The sequence below is a fragment of the Polistes fuscatus genome, unplaced genomic scaffold (genome assembly GCF_010416935.1).
Source record: "Polistes fuscatus isolate 324 unplaced genomic scaffold, CU_Pfus_HIC Scaffold131, whole genome shotgun sequence".
Taxonomy (NCBI): Eukaryota; Metazoa; Arthropoda; class Insecta; order Hymenoptera; family Vespidae; genus Polistes; species Polistes fuscatus.
The window spans coordinates 4,224-26,648 of NW_025113033.1; the positions used below are offsets into that span (position 1 = coordinate 4,224).

A 22,425-nucleotide genomic window follows, 5' to 3' on the forward strand; every position below is an offset into this window, starting at 1 on the left:
TAGTCTTATATATATGTAGGATTCGTGAAAAAATTGGGCCGTTGGACTGACTGGACCGGGACTCGAACCCGGATCTTCCGCTTTCCGGGCGACTGCTCTTTAACCAATTGAGCTATCCAGGGCCCACCGTCCAATCTCCTCACGAATGCCTATTTAAGTGTTTGGCTTGGAGGTGCTCGCATCCCACATATATATAAGCCCACACTAAATATAGGGGAGATATATCGAATTACTTCATGCGTCAATGACCATGGCGCCGTAACAGCATTAGTTCCTGCTCGATCATTTAGTCAAGCAGCGCTGATGACGATTTGTACATGGATTGGTTAACCGCTCGAGAAAAGAAGAGAGGAAGAAGAAGAGAGGACTTCATGCCGTAAAATGGAAATTTATCGTTAACATCGGTCAAATCATCAAATGATAACAAAATTTTCAATCCCATACAACGTGCGCTAGCTGTCTGAAATTTCACATTCCCATTACACTTTTTGTAATTTAAGAGATTCGAAATGGCTATAATACAAAAATAAGGTTTATAATTCTATATTTAACATGACTATCTTTCTTCAGGTACATCATCTTATATGTCATATTTTAATTTTTTTGCTTATGATTTTTTAACACTTTCATCACTTTCCGCTGTTTTCGGATTGAAAAAATTTAGTTTTTTAACGGTACACGACTTATGAGAATTACCAGATCTCCAAAATTCTTTACAACCTTTGCTACGATTCATAATAAAATAATCAAATAAGTTTCTGAACACAAATATAGTAATACTTACAAAGAACTATACAGTCAAGTAATTTGTTTCTTTATTTTCAGTCAGCTATCGATGTGTTTTTTTGTTGTTTTTTTCCCAAGATTATTCATAAAATATTATAGGCTGGTCGAAAGCGTTTGCTAACTACTTTTGTCCGCTACTTATCAATTGTGGGAAATCTCGGAAACTATTTATCGGATAATTTTAAAATTTTCTGAGAATATTTTCTAAACATCGTACTTTAAGTAGTTGCAAAAATAAAAATATCAATTTTTTGAAAATCCTGACTGCATCTCATTTCTTAAACAATAGAACCTTTTATGTAAAAACTAGCTGTACTCTAACACGAGTTGCTGTTGCTCAGTCTGATTAAATTAATAGGAAAAAAACAAGAAAGCATAGGTTTGTACAATGTTACACCTCCCCAGACTCAGTTAAGTAATAGAAAAGAAGCGTAATTAGTTTAAAGTACAAACGTATGTCTCGCGTTTCTTTATTTATTTAAATCGCGCTCTTCGTGTTGTTACGTCCGTTCGCTTCGACACCCTGTTAAGATCTCCTTGTGTCTTCACTCACACATTCACAGCATCGAGACGCCTGGAAAGGGCAATCAAGCTTTTAATTCAGGGCTACCCAGGCCGACTCGTAATATTGCCTTTGCTCCTAGAAGTTGTTGTCCTTAAAACTATTGTATTCCTCAAGAAGGACAAAGTTCTTGCTCCAAGCTGCTCCCACGAAAAACCGAGGCAACACTGACATGGAGGGAAGAAGTTCTGCTATGATCTCCTTTACACAACTCACCGACCTGGTATTTACCCGGTACATAAAGTCGCTCCGCCTGAAGGAGAATCTAGGCCGTAAAAACTCTCATGTAGTCGTAGGTTCCAGTCGTCAAAACACTTCTCCCTTTAGCTCGCTTTTCCAGAATTAGACGCTTCCTAGGGCAGCGCGACTTCTTTAGTGAAAGTGCGTCTTCCTTCGGAACAGCACGTGTTTTCCCGGAGCCGAACGCTTTCCTCCAGGAAAGAAAATCTTCCTCTGAGACGAACTCGATTTCCGACCACTTGTCCAAGCGTGAGAACCTTACTCTTTCGCTAGATAAAAAGATGTAAAAATGGCATTTTTCCTATAGAAGATAACCTACTATTCCCTCTCGCCCATCAAAAAAAATTCCAAAGCGATTCGAGTCCCCTCATTACCAATTTACCTACCCAGAACACTAAGTCGTTAATTTTATTAAGGATCATGTGAGGTCCCTCCCATTCGCTCGTGAATTTTCTTACACTCCCTTTAATCTGTTGGTGATTGAAAAGCCATACTTCCTGCCCTTCTTCGAAGCCTTACATCCCGACCTTTTTGTCGTACCAAGCCTTTACTTTGCAGGTTTTCATTTCCAAATGCTCTCTCGTTATTGAATGAACGACCTTCATCTTTTTCCTAAATTCATCGCAATACGTTATAAGAGTATGCCTAATATGTTTAATTTGCATATGTTTCTAATAAGATTAATTTGAAAATACTTATGGGTACATGATCGAAAATTGCGCCTCTCAAATTAGATGACAGCACCTCTCGGATAGCATGATTAAGACGCCGTCTGTTATCATCGAGAAGAAGACATATCGATTGTTCTTATTGATCAAGGATCACGCCACTTAACGTGTAAATAGATCATTGGTCCCTTGTGGCGTCATCCTCTGCGTGTTATTCTCCTATTGGTTTTGTTGTTCTCGCTTCCTAGCGTGGAACGCGCTAATTGGTGTATCGTCCTTTTCTCTCTTCCTCTCTGTTCCTCTTCTCGAACCGAAAAGTGGCGTGGTCCAGGTAGAATCGTTTAATAAGTTAATCTGTGCGGACGTACTTTTCGAAATCAAAAATAATTGTGCATCATCTCCTTAGACTACATCTCGCTTTCTTCTCATCTCTCACCGTTCCATCTCTCACCGTTCCATCTCTCACCGTTCCATCTCTCATCGTTCCATCTCATCTAACTCTTTTCCTTTTTTTTTTCTCATCGAGGCCAGCCTTGTGTTGGGTTTTTCTCACTGATCATCTCTTTACAGTATCTTTCATTAACGACATATCAGGTAATCTATTAACCTCTGACCTCTTATTCTTGTATTACTCGTTTCATTAATTTCTATCCATTCTCATATTAAATTTATTATTACCTTTCTAACGACTTCTCGTACTACGTACTTCCGGCACACGTGCGTGATATCCGGTACACGTGGCGTAGTCTATACATTACTACTTATTAAATCATATTAAAATTTTGTTATCTCTATTTCTTTTGTTCACAAATTTTTTATAAATCTCGTTACATACAAACTCTACAGAAATTAACATAATACAGTCCACTTGCCTATCTCGTCAGTCTCTTATTCGTTTTCTTAGTACTCTCCGATCTTCTCTTCGCGCATCTCTATCTAAACTAGTAATTTCTCGAACAGTACACAATATTTCTAGTTGTATTATTCTTTTTGCAGATATAGAGATTTTCTGTTTTGCCAGCTCTATAACACGTAACATATTTTTGTCCATGTGAGAAACAATCTGTGTGTAAAACTATACCGCACAATTTTAAAGACTGGACTTGAGCCTTGATTACTTCAAATGCTAATCAAATTGGGAATTGCAATCGCTTAAATTGAAATGGTATAATCGTTGAAATCATAAAGATGCGTGGAGAGTGGACATTTTCACTTTTAAAAAGTCCTGTCAAAATTCTTTCTTCTATAACGTTGCTTGTTGCTTAGTATTTTTACTGCAAGTCGCGTTCTATTGCAAATCTTTGGTTGATTTATATTCAGCAACATAATTGTTAGCACGCCTATTTTTAATTGCAGTACATGCGATTGAATTCCTGGAAGATCGAGTGAATTAAAAAATTCTTAATTAAAAATTTTGTTAGATAATTTCGACGGACTATATGTGACTGCCTTGCTTTAAATTTTAAACTAAATATTATTGTTAAATTCGTAGACATCTATGTTCAAGGCGTCAAGAATAGCTCGTTTACTTGGCCAATCGTGATTCTGATAATTGGCTTGAATATTAGGAAATACATTTTTAATAAATTCTTCTTTTAACGTCACTAAATTACAGAAGTTATAAGGCAATGTAATTTGTTTTTAAGAATTATAAACCGGCATCTTTCCGTTCCCAATTTTCAACAATTGATGTGAGAATATCTCAGTTAATGGATCTCTTTGCAGTTAGACATTCATATTTGTAGTTTATTTCTACGACTTTATGTGTTGCCACAAATTTAAATATTTCAGGCAAGCATTGATTTCTTTTGATTGATCAAGAGCTTTGAGCGATTTTTGTGTGTGTCATTGTGCATTAATCCTTAACAATAAGTTTCCATTTCCGCAATACTTTTTCCATGTTAGATGTTTTGGAGATATTGCACATGGAAATTCTAATGACTTGTATATTCAATGAAATTTTAAAGTGGAATGAGCAGTTCTTCCACTTGGTAGCAATGTGGTAGCTATTTTGGACAACGCAAGAGCTAAGTCAATGTCATTTTGAGATAAAATTGTTGTTAAAAAAAATTTAATTAGGAACGTATTACCAGTTTCTCCCAGCGCATCTAAGAAGATTTCTTTAACTTTAGTTGCTTGCAATATTTGATAATAAATGCCTTTTTAGCTTAAGCGTTAGCTTAGAAATATTTTATTGCACTTAAAACAAAAGATAATTTGTGTTGTAATAGTTTTTATAACATAATTCTGCATCGAACGCTGCAGCAGCTGGTCGATTCAGCGATGGCATTCCCAATTGATTGATAACTTTATTCACAATTTTCAAACATAAATCTTCAGTGATTATCAACACTTTGTTGTAGATTACTTCTGTTATACCCATATTTAAATTTGAATTTTTCTGACGAATTCTTCGGAGAATATCTTCAGCTATGTGCGATTTATATTTCTCTCATAAATCTGTTAATAATAAGGGAGAGTAGAAAGTCAATATTATTGCGAACAATGCACGAATTTAATTACGATGTTATGTGTCACATATGTCATTAATGCATAAATCCCAAGGTCGGTCAGTTGTTAATAAAGTTAGAACTTGACATGCACTTTTGGAAGTGGAATGTGTAACAGTGTAAACAGTTCTCAGTCGCTCGAACAACGTTGAACCGGACACATTTACAAACAGCAGGCAAAGAAAGAAGCACTCAACTTCGTTAGAATGCACGGTGTATAGATTGATTATCGTAGATTTTCTGAATAATCCATGTTGCCTATCGACTTGTTCTCTTCATTTGCGTCGTTCAAAAAATTTTCTACTTCCATTCCATGTAAATTACGTAGGCACTTTGGTATACAACAGTGACCTCGCAAACGCGCCATTTTGACATAACTTGAAGACAGCTGTTAACGTTACAGCCAGTGGAAATAGGGCTATTTGTTAGACATTTGCATTAGTGAAATTAAAGCGTTGTGCATTTTTTAGATGTACAGCTGAATGAACAACAGCGGGTATTTGTTCATGTATAGAAAATGAAAAAATTCGCTATTCAGAATGATAATTACCTAAAAAAGATAATTACCCGTGCATTATAATACGTTGTTAGAGGATTACTTATTAGGATTTAGACGTTAAGAAAAAGGAATTATATTAATAACCTATAGAAATATAACGGAAAGTTCGAAAAATTATGTAATCATAAGAAAATCATCCATATCCAAACGTATGTGTGTATAAGAATATTCTAGAAAAGATGATGCATCAGGAGTGCTTAGGCTTACTTGCGTCGTAAAGTGGGACAGGAGCCATCCTTTCAACAAATAGACCTCCCGTCAATATAAAAATTTGAATGGCATCACCCTCGGATCTGATTAGCTTGATTCATTCATTAGCTTCATTAACTAATTAGATTTTTCTGAAAGTGTTAAGCATTACTATTGTACATCAATGTTCTTACATCTTTTACTATTTAGTCTTTGATCTCGTAACTTAACATAAATTTGTGCTAACTGGTGAATGTCCAACCCGTCAACCAGCCTAAGCATTACTGGGAACAATCAATGGCATGTAATTCAAAAAGCTTTGTATCTTTTTCTAATTTGTGAGTAATTGAGTTCATCATTACATATTTAGTGAATCATAGCTCCGGGAATCTTTAATCTTAATAACCTCGAATCATTTCCTTATTTTACCTTTATCTTCCTATCCTTTTACACAATTTGCTACCTTTTATTGCTATTTAATCCTTTAAAAACGAGCCTGCCTGGTTTCGGTTAAATTTATTGAAAGCCGAGTGGATGAAACAAGCTAAAAACTACTACCTAAATCGTATTCGTCGGTCGCGACGTAACGTGAGTATCAGATGGCATCATGTCAATTGCTATTTTTAATAAACGCACGAATTTTTTTTTTCGTGGAAATGCTCTTGCATTCAGGATACGATGGACCTTTTTATGTTGCTAGAAATTCTACAACGTGCATTTAACTTATCATTGCTATCACTGATGAAATACATTTGTGGAAATTTATGTTGTTCACCGGAAACAGGGAGCCGACTTTATGATAAATTTGTCTTTTGACTTTGAAAGTTCGCATGAATTAATCGGTTTCAATTTTTTCGAAGAAGAACGTCATTTTGAAAAATGAGTTGTATTTCCTGATGTTTCATAAGAAAAGTTCTGATTCAGCGATATATCTGTTGAGCAAAGTTTTCAATAGCTCTGTGAAAGTTCTTGAAGTTTAGGCAGTTTAATTTTTCTGGCTGTGTTACACATTTCATTCGTAGTTGTACTGAAAAATAAGAAAAAAAGGTAAAAATACGAAATAAAAAACATTGAAAAAAAAGAAAATATAATTATATTCTCGTAATAAACGCTTTGATAAATGCCAAAAAATTATTAAACTTAATTTCCACACAAAGTAACACAAAATTAAAAATTAGATTAAAGGAAATAAAAATACATAGAATATTAAATTAAATGGAAACAAAAATTGAACATAAACATTAAAAAATCAGACTGAGCTAAAATATGACGTTTTCGTATGTATGAAGCTCGATTCGTAATTGTAAGAAATATTTTAAGGAGTAATATTTGTTTAGGATAGATATAGGATAATCTAATCTTTGTTTGTATAAGATACATAAAGAATCTATGGCACTATAAAATCCGTAAGATAGGGTCCTCTTAAGAAAAGGATATAATATTTATTTCTGAACAAATAACATCTGGTGATCTTGACTGTGGAGATTCCGAGAACGCTTTGTACGCACTCCCACTCTAAGGTGTTACGTAGATTTGGAAGAAAGACGGTTGATGACCAATGATGTGTCGGAAAGGGACTAGGATCGCTATGCGTCCCCTTTCCCTCTCCGTCGGCGGTAGGACCGATGCATAAGATAAGAAAAGAATTAGTCTTATTATTGCGCCTCGGAAAGTCTTATGATTGCGCCTCGAAAAGTCTTATGATTGCGCTTCGAAAAGTCTTATGATTGAGTTATAGGAAGTCTTATGGTATTATGCGGAGGTATTTATGTGGTCGTATTATATAAAAGTGTTATGTGGCCCTATTGAGTTTTTTGTAAAGTATCATCTAAAATAACTCCTGAGTATTTAATTGATCGGACGTAATCAATAACTACTTGATCTACTTTGATTTTCGGAGCATTAATACATTCAGAGTTGTTAACATGTTGAAGACTTCCAAAAATTATAGCCTTTGTTTTATAAGCATTTAGTTTAAGGGAATTCCTCATACACCAATTTATTATTAACGTAATTATTTCGTTAAGCTCATTCATAGCTCTCTCTATATCTGAAAGGCAACAAGTTAAATAAATAATAAGATCATCTGCGTAGAAGAGATGTTTGCAGCTAATTAGACTTCCCAAGTCTGAAACAAAAAGAGCAAATAATAGTGGACCAAGAACGCTGCCTTGCAGAACACCACAACGACGATATTTCCAAGCAGATATTTTGTCCTTTAGCTTCACAGCTTGACGTCTCTCAGTTAGATAGGAACAAAACCATTTGATGACATCAGATGAACAATTTAAATCCTTAAGTTTTCGTAAGAGTAGTAAATGATCCACACAATCAAAAGCTTTGGTAAAATCAAATGATACTGCAATCGTAATTAATTTATAATCAATTCCAAGTCGAATATCATTACAAAGAAGAATAATGGCAGTTTTAGTGCCCATTTCTTCCTGGAAGCCTGACTGATACGGATCTAATAGATTATTAAACTTAATATGCCTAATGAGTTGATCGTAGACACAACGCTCCAAATCTTTAGATAATGTGCACAAAATAGATATTGGTCTTAAATCATTAAATGACTGTGGAGATTTAATTTTTGGCAAAGGCACAATTATTGATTGCTTCCACTGTTGAGGAAATTGACATAACAATATTGAATTATTGAATAAGTCCACAATTGAGGGCACATAATAATTAAGTAAAAGCTTGTAATATTTAATAGATAAACCATCTGGACCCACAGCAGTAGTAATAATCCTTTTTAAGTTCCGTCTAATATCAGCCTCATTTATTTAACCAGTTTTTATATATATATCTTCCTGTGACGTCCTAGAAGAGGACTGCCAATGAGTAAAAACTATTTTTATAATTCTCCGATCCGATACCGACTTTCTTGCTGTCTTCTCGGCAAAGAGAATAAATGCCCTATTTTGGGTCAGCCTGTAGAGCCAGTACATTACCCGGGATCTGGGCCGGAAGTGGAACTTAACTGTTGTAATGAGTAAGAGATTATAGGTATACGGAATCAGGTGTGGAAAGGAGCTTAATTGGTTGATTCGAAAACAATTCACCGATAGTAACAAATGAAAAAATAAAACTTTTATAAATGTAATGATTAAGAACAATTATCGAAAATTAACAAAAACTCGGTTACAAAAGAAGCAAACTTAGTAATAGATGTCGAACTAAAAAAAAAGTATTGAAGTGGACTAAGCAAAATGTTCCGGTAGACTAACTGCTATTTTATCTTTTTCCTCTGTTTCTCCTGTAATTCCTCTCTATATTTTTTTTAATTCGAAGTACTTATATTAGATATTGTAGTTAGCTACAGATCATGTGAGCGACGTGCGATCACGTACTTTGCATGCTTGGATCAGGTGATCGACGTGCGATCACGTACTCTGCACGCATGTATCACGTGATCGGCGTGTTCTCTTTTATTTTCTTATATTACTCTTATAATTTATATGTGTTATATATGTTACAATGAGAGTTGAGAACACCTACATATCACGCGTTCGACGCGCGATCACGTGCTCTGCATGCTTGGGTCACGTGATCGACGTGTTTACGACTACGTACGCAACGGGAATGGATCACGTGATCGGCGTGTTTACGAGTACATAGCGCAACGGGAATGGATCACGTGATCGGCGTGTTCTCTTTTATTTTCTTATATTAATCTTAAAATATATATATGTTTTATATGTGTATAATGAAAGTTGAGAACACTTGCATATCGAACAAAGTCGTCGTTAAGACGTAATAAAGGTTTATTCACGAACGACTATCGCTTAATTCCTACTTTATTAAAATTTATTTTTATACAATTATTAACATATATAATACTAAATTATTTATATATTATTATTATTTTATTATTAATATATTATTATTCTTTATTAATATTAAAATGATGGTCGTTCATGGAAATGCATATAAAGTTAACAGATCGGATAAAAGTCGTCACTAGGACGTGACACCTCCCCCCTTAGAGAGAAGCATTTAATTTTGTTTTTGTTAATTATCGAAAAAAATTTTTGTTTATTCCTGTAATTGTTGGCTAATTAATTTAGTGTAAAGAAATATTTTTATAAATTTGTCTAAATTTTCTTATAATGTATAAAGTTCTATCCTTTCGGTTATTCGAAAAGTTTGTGACGAGAAAAAAAAATTTATAAAATAAACATTCTTATGTTTCGACATCAATATGTCAAGTATATATTTATAAATTAGTACGAACTTCTCGATTTATTAATCCAAGTAATCCCTCGAATTGCTAATAGACGCATTTCTTTTATATATTATTATTCAATATTATTATATTAATGAAATAATCTTATACGATATATAACTATTATTTAAAGATATTTATGTATATTATGTAAGTTAAAACATGTCACACACACACATTTATATATATAAGAATATTTATAAAAATTAACAAAAGCAAAATGTACTGATATATTATTAGTCGATTATAAATATATGCTAGAACTTATGTAATAAAGTATAATTATAGAATTATACAATAGTAAACGAAAAACTCAAATATTATTGTTCTATATTATCAATAGAAAATTTTAAACGAAATATATATCGCAATATGATTCACAATGAAGTAGTATAGCATTTATAATTAATACTACTTTCCAATTTCTTTAATAAGCATGATTTGCTACGAAAAGTGCAGCACCGCCGGCAGCACCTATGACACATCCCGCGTACTTGCCAAGTGTCGATTCGCTGTTGGCCTTAGTCCTCTTGATAAGTTCTTCCTGTCCAGCTGTTACTTGATCTGTTTTGCCTGCCCAAGCGCGAAGAACGGAGGCCTGAAGAGCACGACTGTAACTAAAGTTCAATGCCCAAGGTTTCTCATCTAAGAACTTGTTGACAACGAGCAAGATCGTGATAACCATCGGGAAGGATTTCGGGCTCAGCAATCGGTACGATTCTTGCGCTCTTAGAAATTGAAGCGTAACGAGCGAAAAAATTTGCGTTTTCTAAAATAGCGAGCTTGCCAGGCGTATCATTTGTAATTTTAAGAACGCATCTCCCCTTTGCGAGATGACAACCATCCTTTTTGTATTGGATGCAACGTGCTTGGAGGTCGTCTAATCCCTGAGTCGTACATTCATCGTTTGTAGCAAAGAGTGGCACGACACTCTTATCAACCTTGATGCCAGGAATGATGTTACGTTGTTTCAAAAGCTCCACGAATGGCGTAGCGTCATTAGCCTTCTGATATAGAGAGATTTTTATTTATAGAATGTAAAGCATAGCGGATAATGTAGTTTTTAATGTAAAAAATATTAAAAAAATAATTGACTTTTATTTCTGCAGAAACTCAATGCAGTTATATTTAATAGAATATAAATCCTTATAAGAACCATATGAAAAATATAACTTATATATATATATTACCTTCAAAGCCGAAAATCCGCCATTGGTAGCAGTTCCTAGGCACAGCCAACAATGCAAAGCGCCTTTAGACAAAGTCGGAAACCTGAGAATTCTTACAGCTTTTCCTCAGCATTGAACATAATATTTCGGTATCCTATAGAATATCAAATTACTATTTAAGCAACGTTGAAAAGAATGCATTATCGGTTACAGGCACAGCAACATACGGAAAAAACAACCAATTACTCGCACCCATACACACACACCACAGAAGCGATCGGCTGATAAAGCGAGTCGTAAGGAAGTATTATAAAGGGAGCTACTTCTATTGATTTTTTGGCTTGTAAGCAAGTCCAAAAAGGTCCAAATTTCTGAATTTTACGTAAGAATTCGAAAATTTAATCTAAGGGTAAATAGACGACGCTTAACCGAACAGTGCTAACTCTTTTGCAATAAAATGTGCCGTTTCTGAAAAAATGGTAAAAAAGGGTAAAAATGGCCTATTTCTTAGAATCTAAGAATTTAATCGAAAAAAAATTCAAACAAAAGTTGTAGAGAATTAACATATACATGAAAAATATTCTGAAGGTTATCTTCGTATCTGCAAAAATAAGCGAGAAATATTAAAAAAATAATTGTAGAGTGGGGCGCAAAGTCCCGCCTTTCTGATGACTTTTACACGCGTGCGGGCTAGTGTGCGTGCGAGCGTCCGTGTGTACTAACACACAAACGAAGGATCTTCAGTAATCTTCGGGTCTTTCGGCCTTAAATGCAAGTGCGACTGAAAAAAGAAACCGATATTTCTCCCATTCTATATGTTTAGGCGATAGCGAGTATTTTTGTCTTGGCCGTCGTTGTTGAGCGTTCTGTATACGAGTGCGAGTGAGACAAAATACCGATATTTCTCTCTTTTTATTTTTTTATTCTCTGTAGCGAGCATTTTACGTTTTGGCCATCGAGTGTAGAGTGTTCTATATATCTATATATCGGCGTATAAGCGTGGCGTTTTTAAATCGAATCTTAATGCTTATGGCACGCCGTTTCTTTATTTATTGTCAAAAATAATGAACCTTGAATAAAAGAAACAATAATTTATTTTAACAGAAACTACTATTATTTAGTCGAGAGTAAAATAATGAATTAATTTGTGTCTCGACACATAAAATTAAATAAAAAATTATTTGTTATAAATATTTTGCCTCACAAAAATTAATTTGTATATCAAAATAAATACGTATTGTTTTTAAGACGGAATTTAAAATTAAATTTTTTTCCTATTAAATTATGTATTTTATAAAATTTTAAATTACTGATTTTTTGTTTTGTAAAAATTTATTTGTGTATTAAATTGATTACATATTTGAAAAACAAGAATTTTATATCTACACATAAAATTAATTCAAGATATACAGGAAAAGATATTCTAAAAACATGGAATTTTTTTTTGGGCTAGACATTTTTATTTTTAATTCATTTTTATTGTTCTAAGAAAACAGTAATGCATTTTTACTCATATTCAAAGTCTTAAATATTGTACGAAAAAAATTGGATACTCGTCCAGTGGTGCACTAGCGTTAGTTGTATCGTCCTTGATTCTCATGCCGGTTATTATCGTTCGATTCTTCGTAAGGGAGTTATTTTTTGTATAAATTTTTCTATCCTTAACAAGGAGACGGTCAGTGGGTCCTACCTCAGATTTTTTTTAAATTTTGTGCTAACGATATAAATTTTATTAAGAAATCAACAATATTACGCGAGTAATAAAATTACTAATTAGACATTAAATAATATCCAATAAATAACAAAAATTAATTTTTAACGTGCCGAAACGATACATTTTTTAGGATGATATTTACAGAATGAATTTGTAATTTAAGTAATAAATCTTCCTTTATTTGTGCAAGATGTGAAAAAATTTATTGCTTTTAATTTTTTTGTAATAACTTAAATTTTTTTTCTGTATATAATTGGAAATTAGGAAATGTAAAAATTATTTATATAACCTAAGGATAGAAAAAACTTATAAAAAAAATAACTCCCCTACGAAGAATCGAACGTTAATAACTGGCACGAGAATCCAGGAAGATACAACTTACGTTAGCGTACCACTTGACGAGTATTCAATTTTTTTCGTACAATTCTTATAACTTAGAAGCTGAATAAATATGCATTACTGTTTTCATAGAACATACTAAAAATGAATTAAAATTAAATATGTCTAGCCAAAAAAAAAATTCTATGTTTTTAGAATACTCTTTACTGTATATTTTGAATTCATTATATGTGTAGATGTAAGATTCTTTCTTTTTAAATATGTATTCAATATGATAAACTAATAAATTTTTACGAAACTAAAAATCAGTAATTTAAAATTTATATAGGAATAATTTAATAGGAAAAATATTTAAATTGTAAATTTCGTTTTAAAGACAATACATATTTAATTTGATATACAAATAAATTTTTGTGAGGCAAAAAATTTATATTAATAAATTCTAATCAATTTTATTTATTATTATTATTTATTTTTTTTGAAGTTATACTTCTTTTGGCGCGTTAGAGAAAATGTAATAGGGATTGATTTGGTTCCGAGCGTCTGGAAAAACGACACCATGAAGTTTGTCGGTATTTACGACGCGCGGCAAAACGATTTCAAGTTTACGGCATGAAGTTGTCTCTCTTCTTCTTCCCCTTTTTTTCTCAAGCGGGTCACCCATCCAAATACTAATCGTACTCAGCGCTGCTTTACTTAAATGATCGAGCGAGAACTAATGCTGTAACCGCGCCATGGTCGTTGACGCATAAATTAATTCGATATATCTCCCTTACATTTAATGTGGACTGATATCTATATTTTTCTATTTTTGAAGTTATTCTTTTTATTCTTTCTTATATATATATGTAAGATTTATGTATAGAGATATATGTATTTATAATGATAATAGTAAAGTAGTATTTATTAAAAATAAATAACAAGGTATAATGTTTGTAAAAAGAAAATAAAATGGTAAGTATCTATAATCTGATAATCTAATGCTAACAATAAGTGTAACTCCCCACGTCCGAAAACAACCACAAGGAACACCCGAATCCGACTCGTCGTCGCCTATCGTAATCCTTCGCCGTTCCCCGTTGTCTTTCGTACCTCCCGTTACACTTATCACTCCTCAATTATTATTCAACTCTCAGAAAAACGCAACGCACGCAGCGCGCCCAGTCCTTCCCGTCGCCTACTTATATTCTACATCCCCTCCATCGTCTCCCGTTGTTTCTCGTCATCTCCCTGGAAACTTCCCGATCATTCCAAGCCACGCGCAAAGGCTTTTCCGCTATTTCACATTATCGAGAACGTTCGGGAGACTTCGATGTAGCTATACAAAGGCGACAAGTCCAGATGATGTAACCTTAAACCTAAACTAACATTCCTATCTAACGCTCTTCCTTTGTCTCGACCGGATGCATTCTTTCATTTCTTTCAATCACTCTCACACTCATACCATTCACACATTCATATCTATACTTTTAAATAACTCAAACCCCACATATATAAGACTATTTATGGTCTAGGTCGAGTACAGTTAAAAACAAAATTGTGTTTCTGTAACGAGAAGATTTAACCTTTTATTTTTAAACTTATGTGACAAATATTTATATTTCTTACCTGTAACGAGAAGAAACGACATTTAGTGTTCGTTATAAACCGTATCGTTCCTACTGCCCAAGTAAACGCTCGCGACTGCTCTCGCAACTCTTACCTTATCTATTCCCCTCTCTTTTACATCAGCTGACCTGTATGTCAGGTACATACCAACGATTTCGATATATCAATCGATTGAAAATATTTTTCTTTTCTTTTTTGAAGTTATTTAGTTAACTTAATAGAAACGAATAATTAGTAGCTTATCTACTCATATTTTAAATCCTCCTCCTTTTTACCTGGTCACGCTATAAATATATATATATATATATATATAAGACAATTTCTTTGTCTTGGTAGTGGTGGTAACTACGGTTTGAATAATTAGTACAACGGTTGATGCTAAGTTGAAACTGAATCAACAAAAATGTACAGCTTTCTTTTATTATGATTAAAACGAATATAACTTAAATAATAAATAATAAACGATATATAATATATAATAAACTTAAAATATTAAACTTAAATAATAAATGAATATAACAAAAATATCTCTACGAGTTTACTTCTCATCTCACGTAGTTACGACTCTCAAGTGCCGCGGCCAGGCGACTTGAACTTGGTCTGAGTGTCAAGCAGCTCCATCTAGCGAGTCGAATTACAGTTTGGATTTATCCCTAAAGTTACATATATATTTATATAAAAAATTAAAAAACTTCAATAAATAAATGAGAATAAAAATATAATAGTAAAAGAAAAATAATCTTCTTTCATTTGAAAATATTATCGATCATCAAGCAGGGAAGAGGAACAGGTTTCCTTATCAACTATATTCTATGTAAAAATAAAATTAATAATAATAATAATAATAATGTAATAATAATAACATAATTAAATAATAAGCTAGGAAAATTAAAAAGTAAAAAGGAAAATTAATAATGATAATAATAATAAAAATATGTTATCATTGTGATAGGTAATCTGTAATTAATTATAAAAATATTAAGAATTTAGCATGAAAGAATGGAAACGTATTGTGCAACATGAATTTTTTTTTATTGTTTCGAAGTTATACTTCTTTTTCAATACTAAATAACGAGCGTAGACTGACGAGGATTTCCTTCAGAATTCGTGAGACACTCAACGTAATTACAATTTATGTACAATTTATAAAGATTATAGATTCCTAGCGTATATTCGAAATACGCGGCTCAATCATTTCGAAAATAATGAAAATAAGGAAATTTTCTTAACGTCCCTCCCCACTTTTTAAACCGTTGCTAAGCACGCCCTGGAGGGCCTATTAAAGAAAGCACTCGTCCTATTCTTCCACTGGACGCCTACGAAGACACGTCTGAGATAAGCAGCAAAGAATCTACAAAGAAAGCGACGAACAAAGCGATTTAAGCTAGAAGCAAAATAAGAAAATATAAGTATTCCTTATACTTCCATAAACGAGGTGAACCTTTTTGTTGAATCCGTATACAAGCGAAGCGAGCAAGAGGTGAGATACGTGTTTAATTTATTGGTAAAACCGCAATTCCTTATTATATTTCATTTATCAACCAGAGCTTTTATGCTACAAGACTTTTTGCCTGACGAGCCAATATAGTATTAAACTTTATATTGATTTTCCCAAGAGTTTTTCTTTTTTCTTATTTGTTGTTTTATTTTATTAATTTTTTTAATAACTGTATTTTATTTAAATTGTATTTAATATCTTTATTTTGTTGAAGTTTTTATTGAAGTTATATTTTATGTTATTTACAAATGTAGAGTATATATTGGCATTCGAGAAAATTGTAGTTATTTCATATTGAATACAATGAAGATGTAGAAGTAAATGTTGTGTGGCTTAAGTTTCCAGTTTCACTAAAGATTTGCCAAAAAATCGTACAAAAAGTTGCTGGACACGTTGCGATTTAAATTAATAAAACAATAGTGCCGATCGGACGTAGATCTTCAACTATTCTCCTTAGCGACAATACAAAAATAAGATTAGCGTTCACATTATCTATAGTTTAAATTTAATTATTTATTATTAATATTAAAATTATTTATTTTATTTTAATTATTTTAATTATTTTAATTTTTAAGTTATTATTAAACTATAATCTCTTGCAGCTTTTTATTGACCAGGATCAGTATACATTTAAATTTCTGTTTTAGTTTTCAATATGCCTAAAACTAATGCAGAGAAATGTAGAGATTATCGTCTTCGTAAGAAAAGGAATAAGGAAAATAAGGAAAATAATGAAGAATATAAGGAAAATAATGAGGAAAATAAGGAAAATAATGAGGAAAATAAGGAAAACATAATGCACGGTAATGCAAAACGTTGTAGGGTTCTTGGCTGCGAAGAAAAATTATTCAAAAAGGTTATGAATTGCCTGCGAATGAAATGTTATGTACTCCGTCAACTTCTAATTTACTTTGCGAACCATCGGCTAAGCCTGTGATTACCGGTACAAATTTAAATAATTTAAATGTCCCAGAATTAAATAATATTATTGCTAATTATTTATTTTTTTGTTTGGTTTTTATGTTTTGAAGTTATTTGAAGTTACTTACATTTATTTTATTTAACATTTATTTTACATTTATTTCTTCAAGAAATCCAATTGTCTGCGAATGGAACTTTATGTGCCCCATCGACTTCGAATTTACTAGTGACTTCTGAACCATTAGCTCAGCCTATGATTAACGGTACAAATTTATACAATTTAAAATTCACAGCAATAACTAATAGTACTGCTAATTATTATTTTTGAACTTATACTTCTTTTTGGTACGTTTGGGAATTTAGTCTTTATTTTTTACTTTTACTTCTTCAAGATGCATCGTTGTCTACTGCAAAAGATGACTATCACAACTATATTACTGTGCAAGCTGATGTGCATATGGAAAATTCTTCTATGCCGTGTCATCATCGTATAACATCAAAAAACATTACATTAAAAAACATGGAGCAAAGTTAACGATCTCAAACACGAAATAATCAATATTTAGCTGATGCTTCGATTATACATGTATTGTCTAATCAAAACATTGTACCGGATGAAGAACGGAATTCGTTAAACCAAGACACAATCATGTATCAGGAATTACCTCAATCAGATGTACCCTCTATTTATTCTAACTCTTCAGACCAGTTAGTAATTAATCATTCCACTGGCGAGCAAATTGATATGGATTTAGATCCTTCTTTACCATATAGCAATTATCATCAATTTAAACGAGCTCATAAGGAATTTAAAATAAAATTCTTGGGCAATTCATTTGAACATCCATGCTCAGTATGTGACAGATTGTGGTTTAGAAAGGATTTAAAAGAGCCATCTAATGAACATAAGGATATTCTAATACAATTTATACCTAATGTACCTATGAAAAATACTAAGCCTTGTAATACATTCATGCAAGCTTTAAACAAGAAGAATATTCCTCTAATATTAACATATAACTGCTTCAAATATCCAGATGTACCTTAGCATCTACCACATTTATATTTAGTTTTTGAAAGATTAATTTCTCCTCGTATTTCTTTTATGCAGATCAGACGTCTGAGACATGTGAATGGTAAATACGCCAGTTATGGTCAATTAATTAACCTGTGTTTCAGTTAATACAATGGTCAAATCTCTTCAAAGAAATATCGATAACCATTATTGTATAAATGTACATAGTAAACGTAAGAAAATTGACTGATCTAGTTACTTACATGTCATTGTTAACAAGCGTACAATTAAAGCTTGGATTCAATTTTTAATACCGTCTGCATTGTATAGAATGTACGATATTAAATTTAATGATTAATATTTTAACGATAATCAAATTCACGACAAAGTTGGACAAAATGATGTCAGCGAACACATTCCTGTAGAAGAGAGTCTTTCGGCGCACCAACCGACATTAATGTGGGATGAAGAACAATATTTACGTATTGCACCTGGCGAAGAAAATTTACCTCAAAGTTTATAATTTGATGAATTTTTTTATTTCTTATTTCTTATTTAATTTTTTATTTCTTATTTTATTTCCTATTTATTTTAATTAAACCCTTCTTCTTCTTCATGTATAAATAAATAAGATTATACTTATTTTTTTTGCAGTTATTTTTGAGGTTGTTGATGCTATATTCATTTTGGTACCAAAGAAGTATAACTTCTGACGTGCGTACATAAGTACACACACCAGTTTTTTTAAATTTATATCAATTAATACTAATTAATTATATGGCGAGACACAAAATTAATTCATTATTTTTACTCTTAACTAAATAATATTAGTTTCTGTTAAAATGAATAATTGTTTTTCTTTTATTCAAATTTCATAATTTTTGACAAAAAATAAAAAAACGCCGAGCTTATACGCCGATATATAAATATACAAAACGCGCGACACTCGATTGCCAAAACGAAAAATTCTCGCTATCGAAAGAAAAAATATAAAAAGAGAAATATCGGTTTATTGTCTCACTCGCACTCGTATACAGAACGCTCAACAATCGACGGCCAAGACAAAAATACTCGCTATCGCCTAAACATATAGAAAGGGAGAAATATCGGTTTCTTCTTTTAGTCGCACTTGCATTTAAGGCCGAAAGAACCGAAGATTACCGAAGATCCTTCGTTTGTGATAGTACACACGGACGCTCGCACGCACACTAGCCCGCTCGCGTGTAAAAGCCGACTGAGAGGCGGAACTTGCTTCCCCATTCTAACAATTATTTTAACCTTTTTTTTCCAATATTTCTCGCTTATTTGTGCAAATACGAAGATAAACCATATAACTATTTTTATGTATTTTTAATTCTCTGCAACTTTCGTTTGAAACTTTTTTTGATTAAATGCCTAGATTCTAAGAAAAGGCTATTTTTTACCAATTTTTAACCTTTTTTACCCTTTTTTTTAAAGCTTACACATCAAGTTGCAAAAAAAATTGTACCACTCGAATTAGCGTCGTCAAGTTTCCCTTAGATCAAATTCGCAGGCTGATAAGAAATTTTGGAAGTTTGGCTCTTTTTGACTGGCTTAAAAGGGAACTTCTATTATTAATTTTTGGCTTCCTCTAAAAGATAAGGAGAAACAGAAAGCAGGCTAAGGGTATTGGTATCGGAGTCTACGTATCACTACATATATTCTCTTCGTTTTTCACATTATTTCACATAATTTGTATTCAGTATAAAGTAATTACTTTTTTTCTCAATCAGTCAATAATCATACAAAAATAGCATCAGATTCTTATTATCCAATTATCACTAGATTGTGGCTTAACTTGCTGCGAATTCGTGTGTATTATTATTTAAATAAAGTGTCTTGAATAAATACTGCGACTTGGCACAGTTATCTCATACAGCTATAGTACGAAAGATAGTTCCGATAGGCTATTATATAAAAAAAAGTTCATTACTCCAAAATATAAATTTTATTCTGAAAAAATAATGAAAGTTTTTAAAAACGAATCAGATGTATTTCTTACCTTATCGACTTCTCATTTGTCCTTCGACAGAAGTTTAGTTTTATGGAGAATTCACTTCTACCGCGTGTGAACTGCACGCATGAATTTTTTTTGGATTTATTATCGGTACTTCGAAGTAGGAAAGCGGTTACGTAAAGCCGTAACGAAAGGAATGGATCGAATCGAGCAGCGTATTTTTGACACCGTTCGGACAGTGAGAATCAAACTCGAAGATGCAAAGAAAAGACTTACTTAAAACTAATAACTTTATATTAAATTTAAAAATAACCATATGATAAAAAATTTGACTTCTATGAATAAAATCAAATATCCTCATTATACCCAAATTATCGATAAAAGCAACTTGAGTATCTCTTTAGTTATTTTTTAAAATACTAAATTATTAATTTAATGTGTTTATTTTTCAGTCTATTTGTGATATTGTATACTTTATTGCTAAGAATACGAATACCGATATTTTTAATGAAAACTGGAAACTCATAGTTTTTAAAAATTATTTTTTATTTGTACAGTTAATTATTACAATTATTTTATTGGAAAAATAGTATCGACAGAAATGATAAATATTATCGCTTGTTAAATCTCAAGAATTTAGTTTCAGTTGGTTGCAAAGTTATTCTGAATTTTATGTTAACATTTTCAAGTGATACGGGATCGTTTATTCGAACAGTAACTTTTCTCAATAAACTAGCAGCGATTACTTTCATTTCGGCCATGTCAAATATTTGACCTAAAAAAGTAATAATAAATAAACATGTACTTTGCTGATAAATTTTTTAGAATACTATTTCAAGAATGCATAATGATGCGCTTTTACCTATGAATCCTCTTTATCCCAAGCTGAACGGGATGAAACATTTCGGGTTATAATTTCCCAGCAAGAACCGATCCGGGTTAAATCTTGAAGGATCATTCCAATATTTATCTTTTCGATGAAGTGAAAATATTGCAACAACTACATGACAATTTTTTGGTATTATCACATTGTCGTTCACTTAATGAAATAAATAAATACATATTATTCTAACATAAGACAGTAATGTCAATGGAAAAAAAAATATACCAAAAATATTTTATTATATGTAAATATACCTTTTGTATACCTATATAGTTTGCGTGCAATAAATGGAGCTGGAGGAAAAAGACGTAATGTTTCCTTGATGACTCGATCCAAATATTTCATTTTCTTAATATCTTCCATTGTAATAGGAACATCTTTCGGATCGCTTAAGCCGTACAAATCGTACAACTCTTCGTATACTAGATTCTGCAATCGAAAAAGCTGAATACATGATACAAGTTTTGTATGAAAATATAATTGATTTTTAAAAGATAATGAAAAATAAGATACTGCTTAAGTGCAATCTGTGCGTACTTGAATATCTGAAAACGTGGCTAACATTAAAAATAAAAATGAAAGTGTATTAGCTTCAGTATCGCTTCCCTAAAAAATAATACAAAATGTTTTTTACTTTTAATGGATAAAAAGAAATTTTATGTAATTTTAAATAAATTTTTGATAAAAAATAAAAAAGAAACAAAAAATTGATATAAAAAAAGGGGATTAAAAGAAAATTTTATACGGGCAAATCGTTTATAAAGTGCAGTAAATTTGATAAATCTTACCTCAATACTTTCAGGATCATCGAAGATTAGGACTAATTTAGGGCCTAGCCACAATAGCCACGGCGAAGAATAGTATGCGAATAATTTCATTATGTTATGAGTTATATGTAATTGTAAGACAAATTCTTTCAATAGAGCTTGCATAAATATAGACATTATAAAAGTAAAATAAAATTGTACCTTTTAAATCACCAAGGAAACTATTCAGGTTTCCAATCAAAAGGTAAGCTTTAGGTCCTGAAAAATTTTTTCCATGTTATACTTACGAAATTTATTTATTATATATTTAAGACCATAGAATCACATTATTATTATTGCTGTTGAAGTACTAACTTTATTTATATACACCATGTTTAGTTAAACAAATACAAAACTATAAAACAAGCTAAAATAGTTTTAAAATATTGCTGGGTCCTATCTTGTAAGCCAGGAAGTGATATTAAGTTAACACTTCGCAGCGACTTCTTGTATCTTTCGTGATTTAACAGAAACTGGGAAAGAATCATCAGACGGGGAACCTATTTAAGCAAGATCGAGATCATACTTCATCCAGTTGTCAAAGATACTTTCAACACGTGTGGACAAAATTAGACAAAAATCTGTATGTTATCTATTCATTTATTCCGTGCGTAATATTATTATATTGCATAGTCGCAATCTATATAGTTTTTTAAATTAGAAAAAGTTAATCGATATTATTAACATAGTTTCTTTTTAAAGAAATCTTGTTTTTATCCCTTTCCACTATTTGACTTTGTTTATGTTAA

General features: G+C 31.9%; 2 protein-coding genes and 2 long non-coding RNA genes across 4 annotated transcripts; 1 reads left to right on the plus strand and 3 right to left on the minus strand.

Annotated features, from left to right (window-relative positions):
• Window positions 1-9,973: 9,973 nt before the first annotated feature.
• Window positions 9,974-10,591, minus strand: LOC122514070 (fructose-bisphosphate aldolase-like). Its single transcript, XM_043630711.1, has one exon. The coding sequence runs from the start codon at window positions 10,428-10,430 to the stop codon at window positions 10,173-10,175; it is 258 nt and encodes an 85-aa protein (XP_043486646.1). The 5' UTR covers window positions 10,431-10,591; the 3' UTR covers window positions 9,974-10,172.
• Window positions 10,592-10,660: 69 nt separating this feature from the next.
• LOC122514071 lies at window positions 10,661-14,246 on the minus strand. The gene is made up of 3 exons (XR_006302930.1): window positions 13,956-14,246; window positions 10,936-11,068; window positions 10,661-10,752 (listed from the first exon to the last, which is right to left on the minus strand). It is a non-coding gene; the product is annotated as an uncharacterized LOC122514071 (long non-coding RNA).
• A 3,200-nt stretch (window positions 14,247-17,446) lies between these two features.
• On the plus strand, window positions 17,447-17,981 carry LOC122514069. Its single transcript, XR_006302929.1, has 2 exons — window positions 17,447-17,670; window positions 17,769-17,981. It is a non-coding gene; the product is annotated as an uncharacterized LOC122514069 (long non-coding RNA).
• A 2,617-nt stretch (window positions 17,982-20,598) lies between these two features.
• Window positions 20,599-21,748, minus strand: LOC122514073 (cytochrome P450 4V2-like). The gene is made up of 4 exons (XM_043630712.1): window positions 21,659-21,748; window positions 21,408-21,476; window positions 21,125-21,299; window positions 20,599-20,762 (listed from the first exon to the last, which is right to left on the minus strand). Exons 1-4 carry the CDS (start codon window positions 21,746-21,748, stop codon window positions 20,599-20,601), a joined length of 498 nt encoding a protein of 165 aa, XP_043486647.1.
• Window positions 21,749-22,425: the final 677 nt, after the last annotated feature.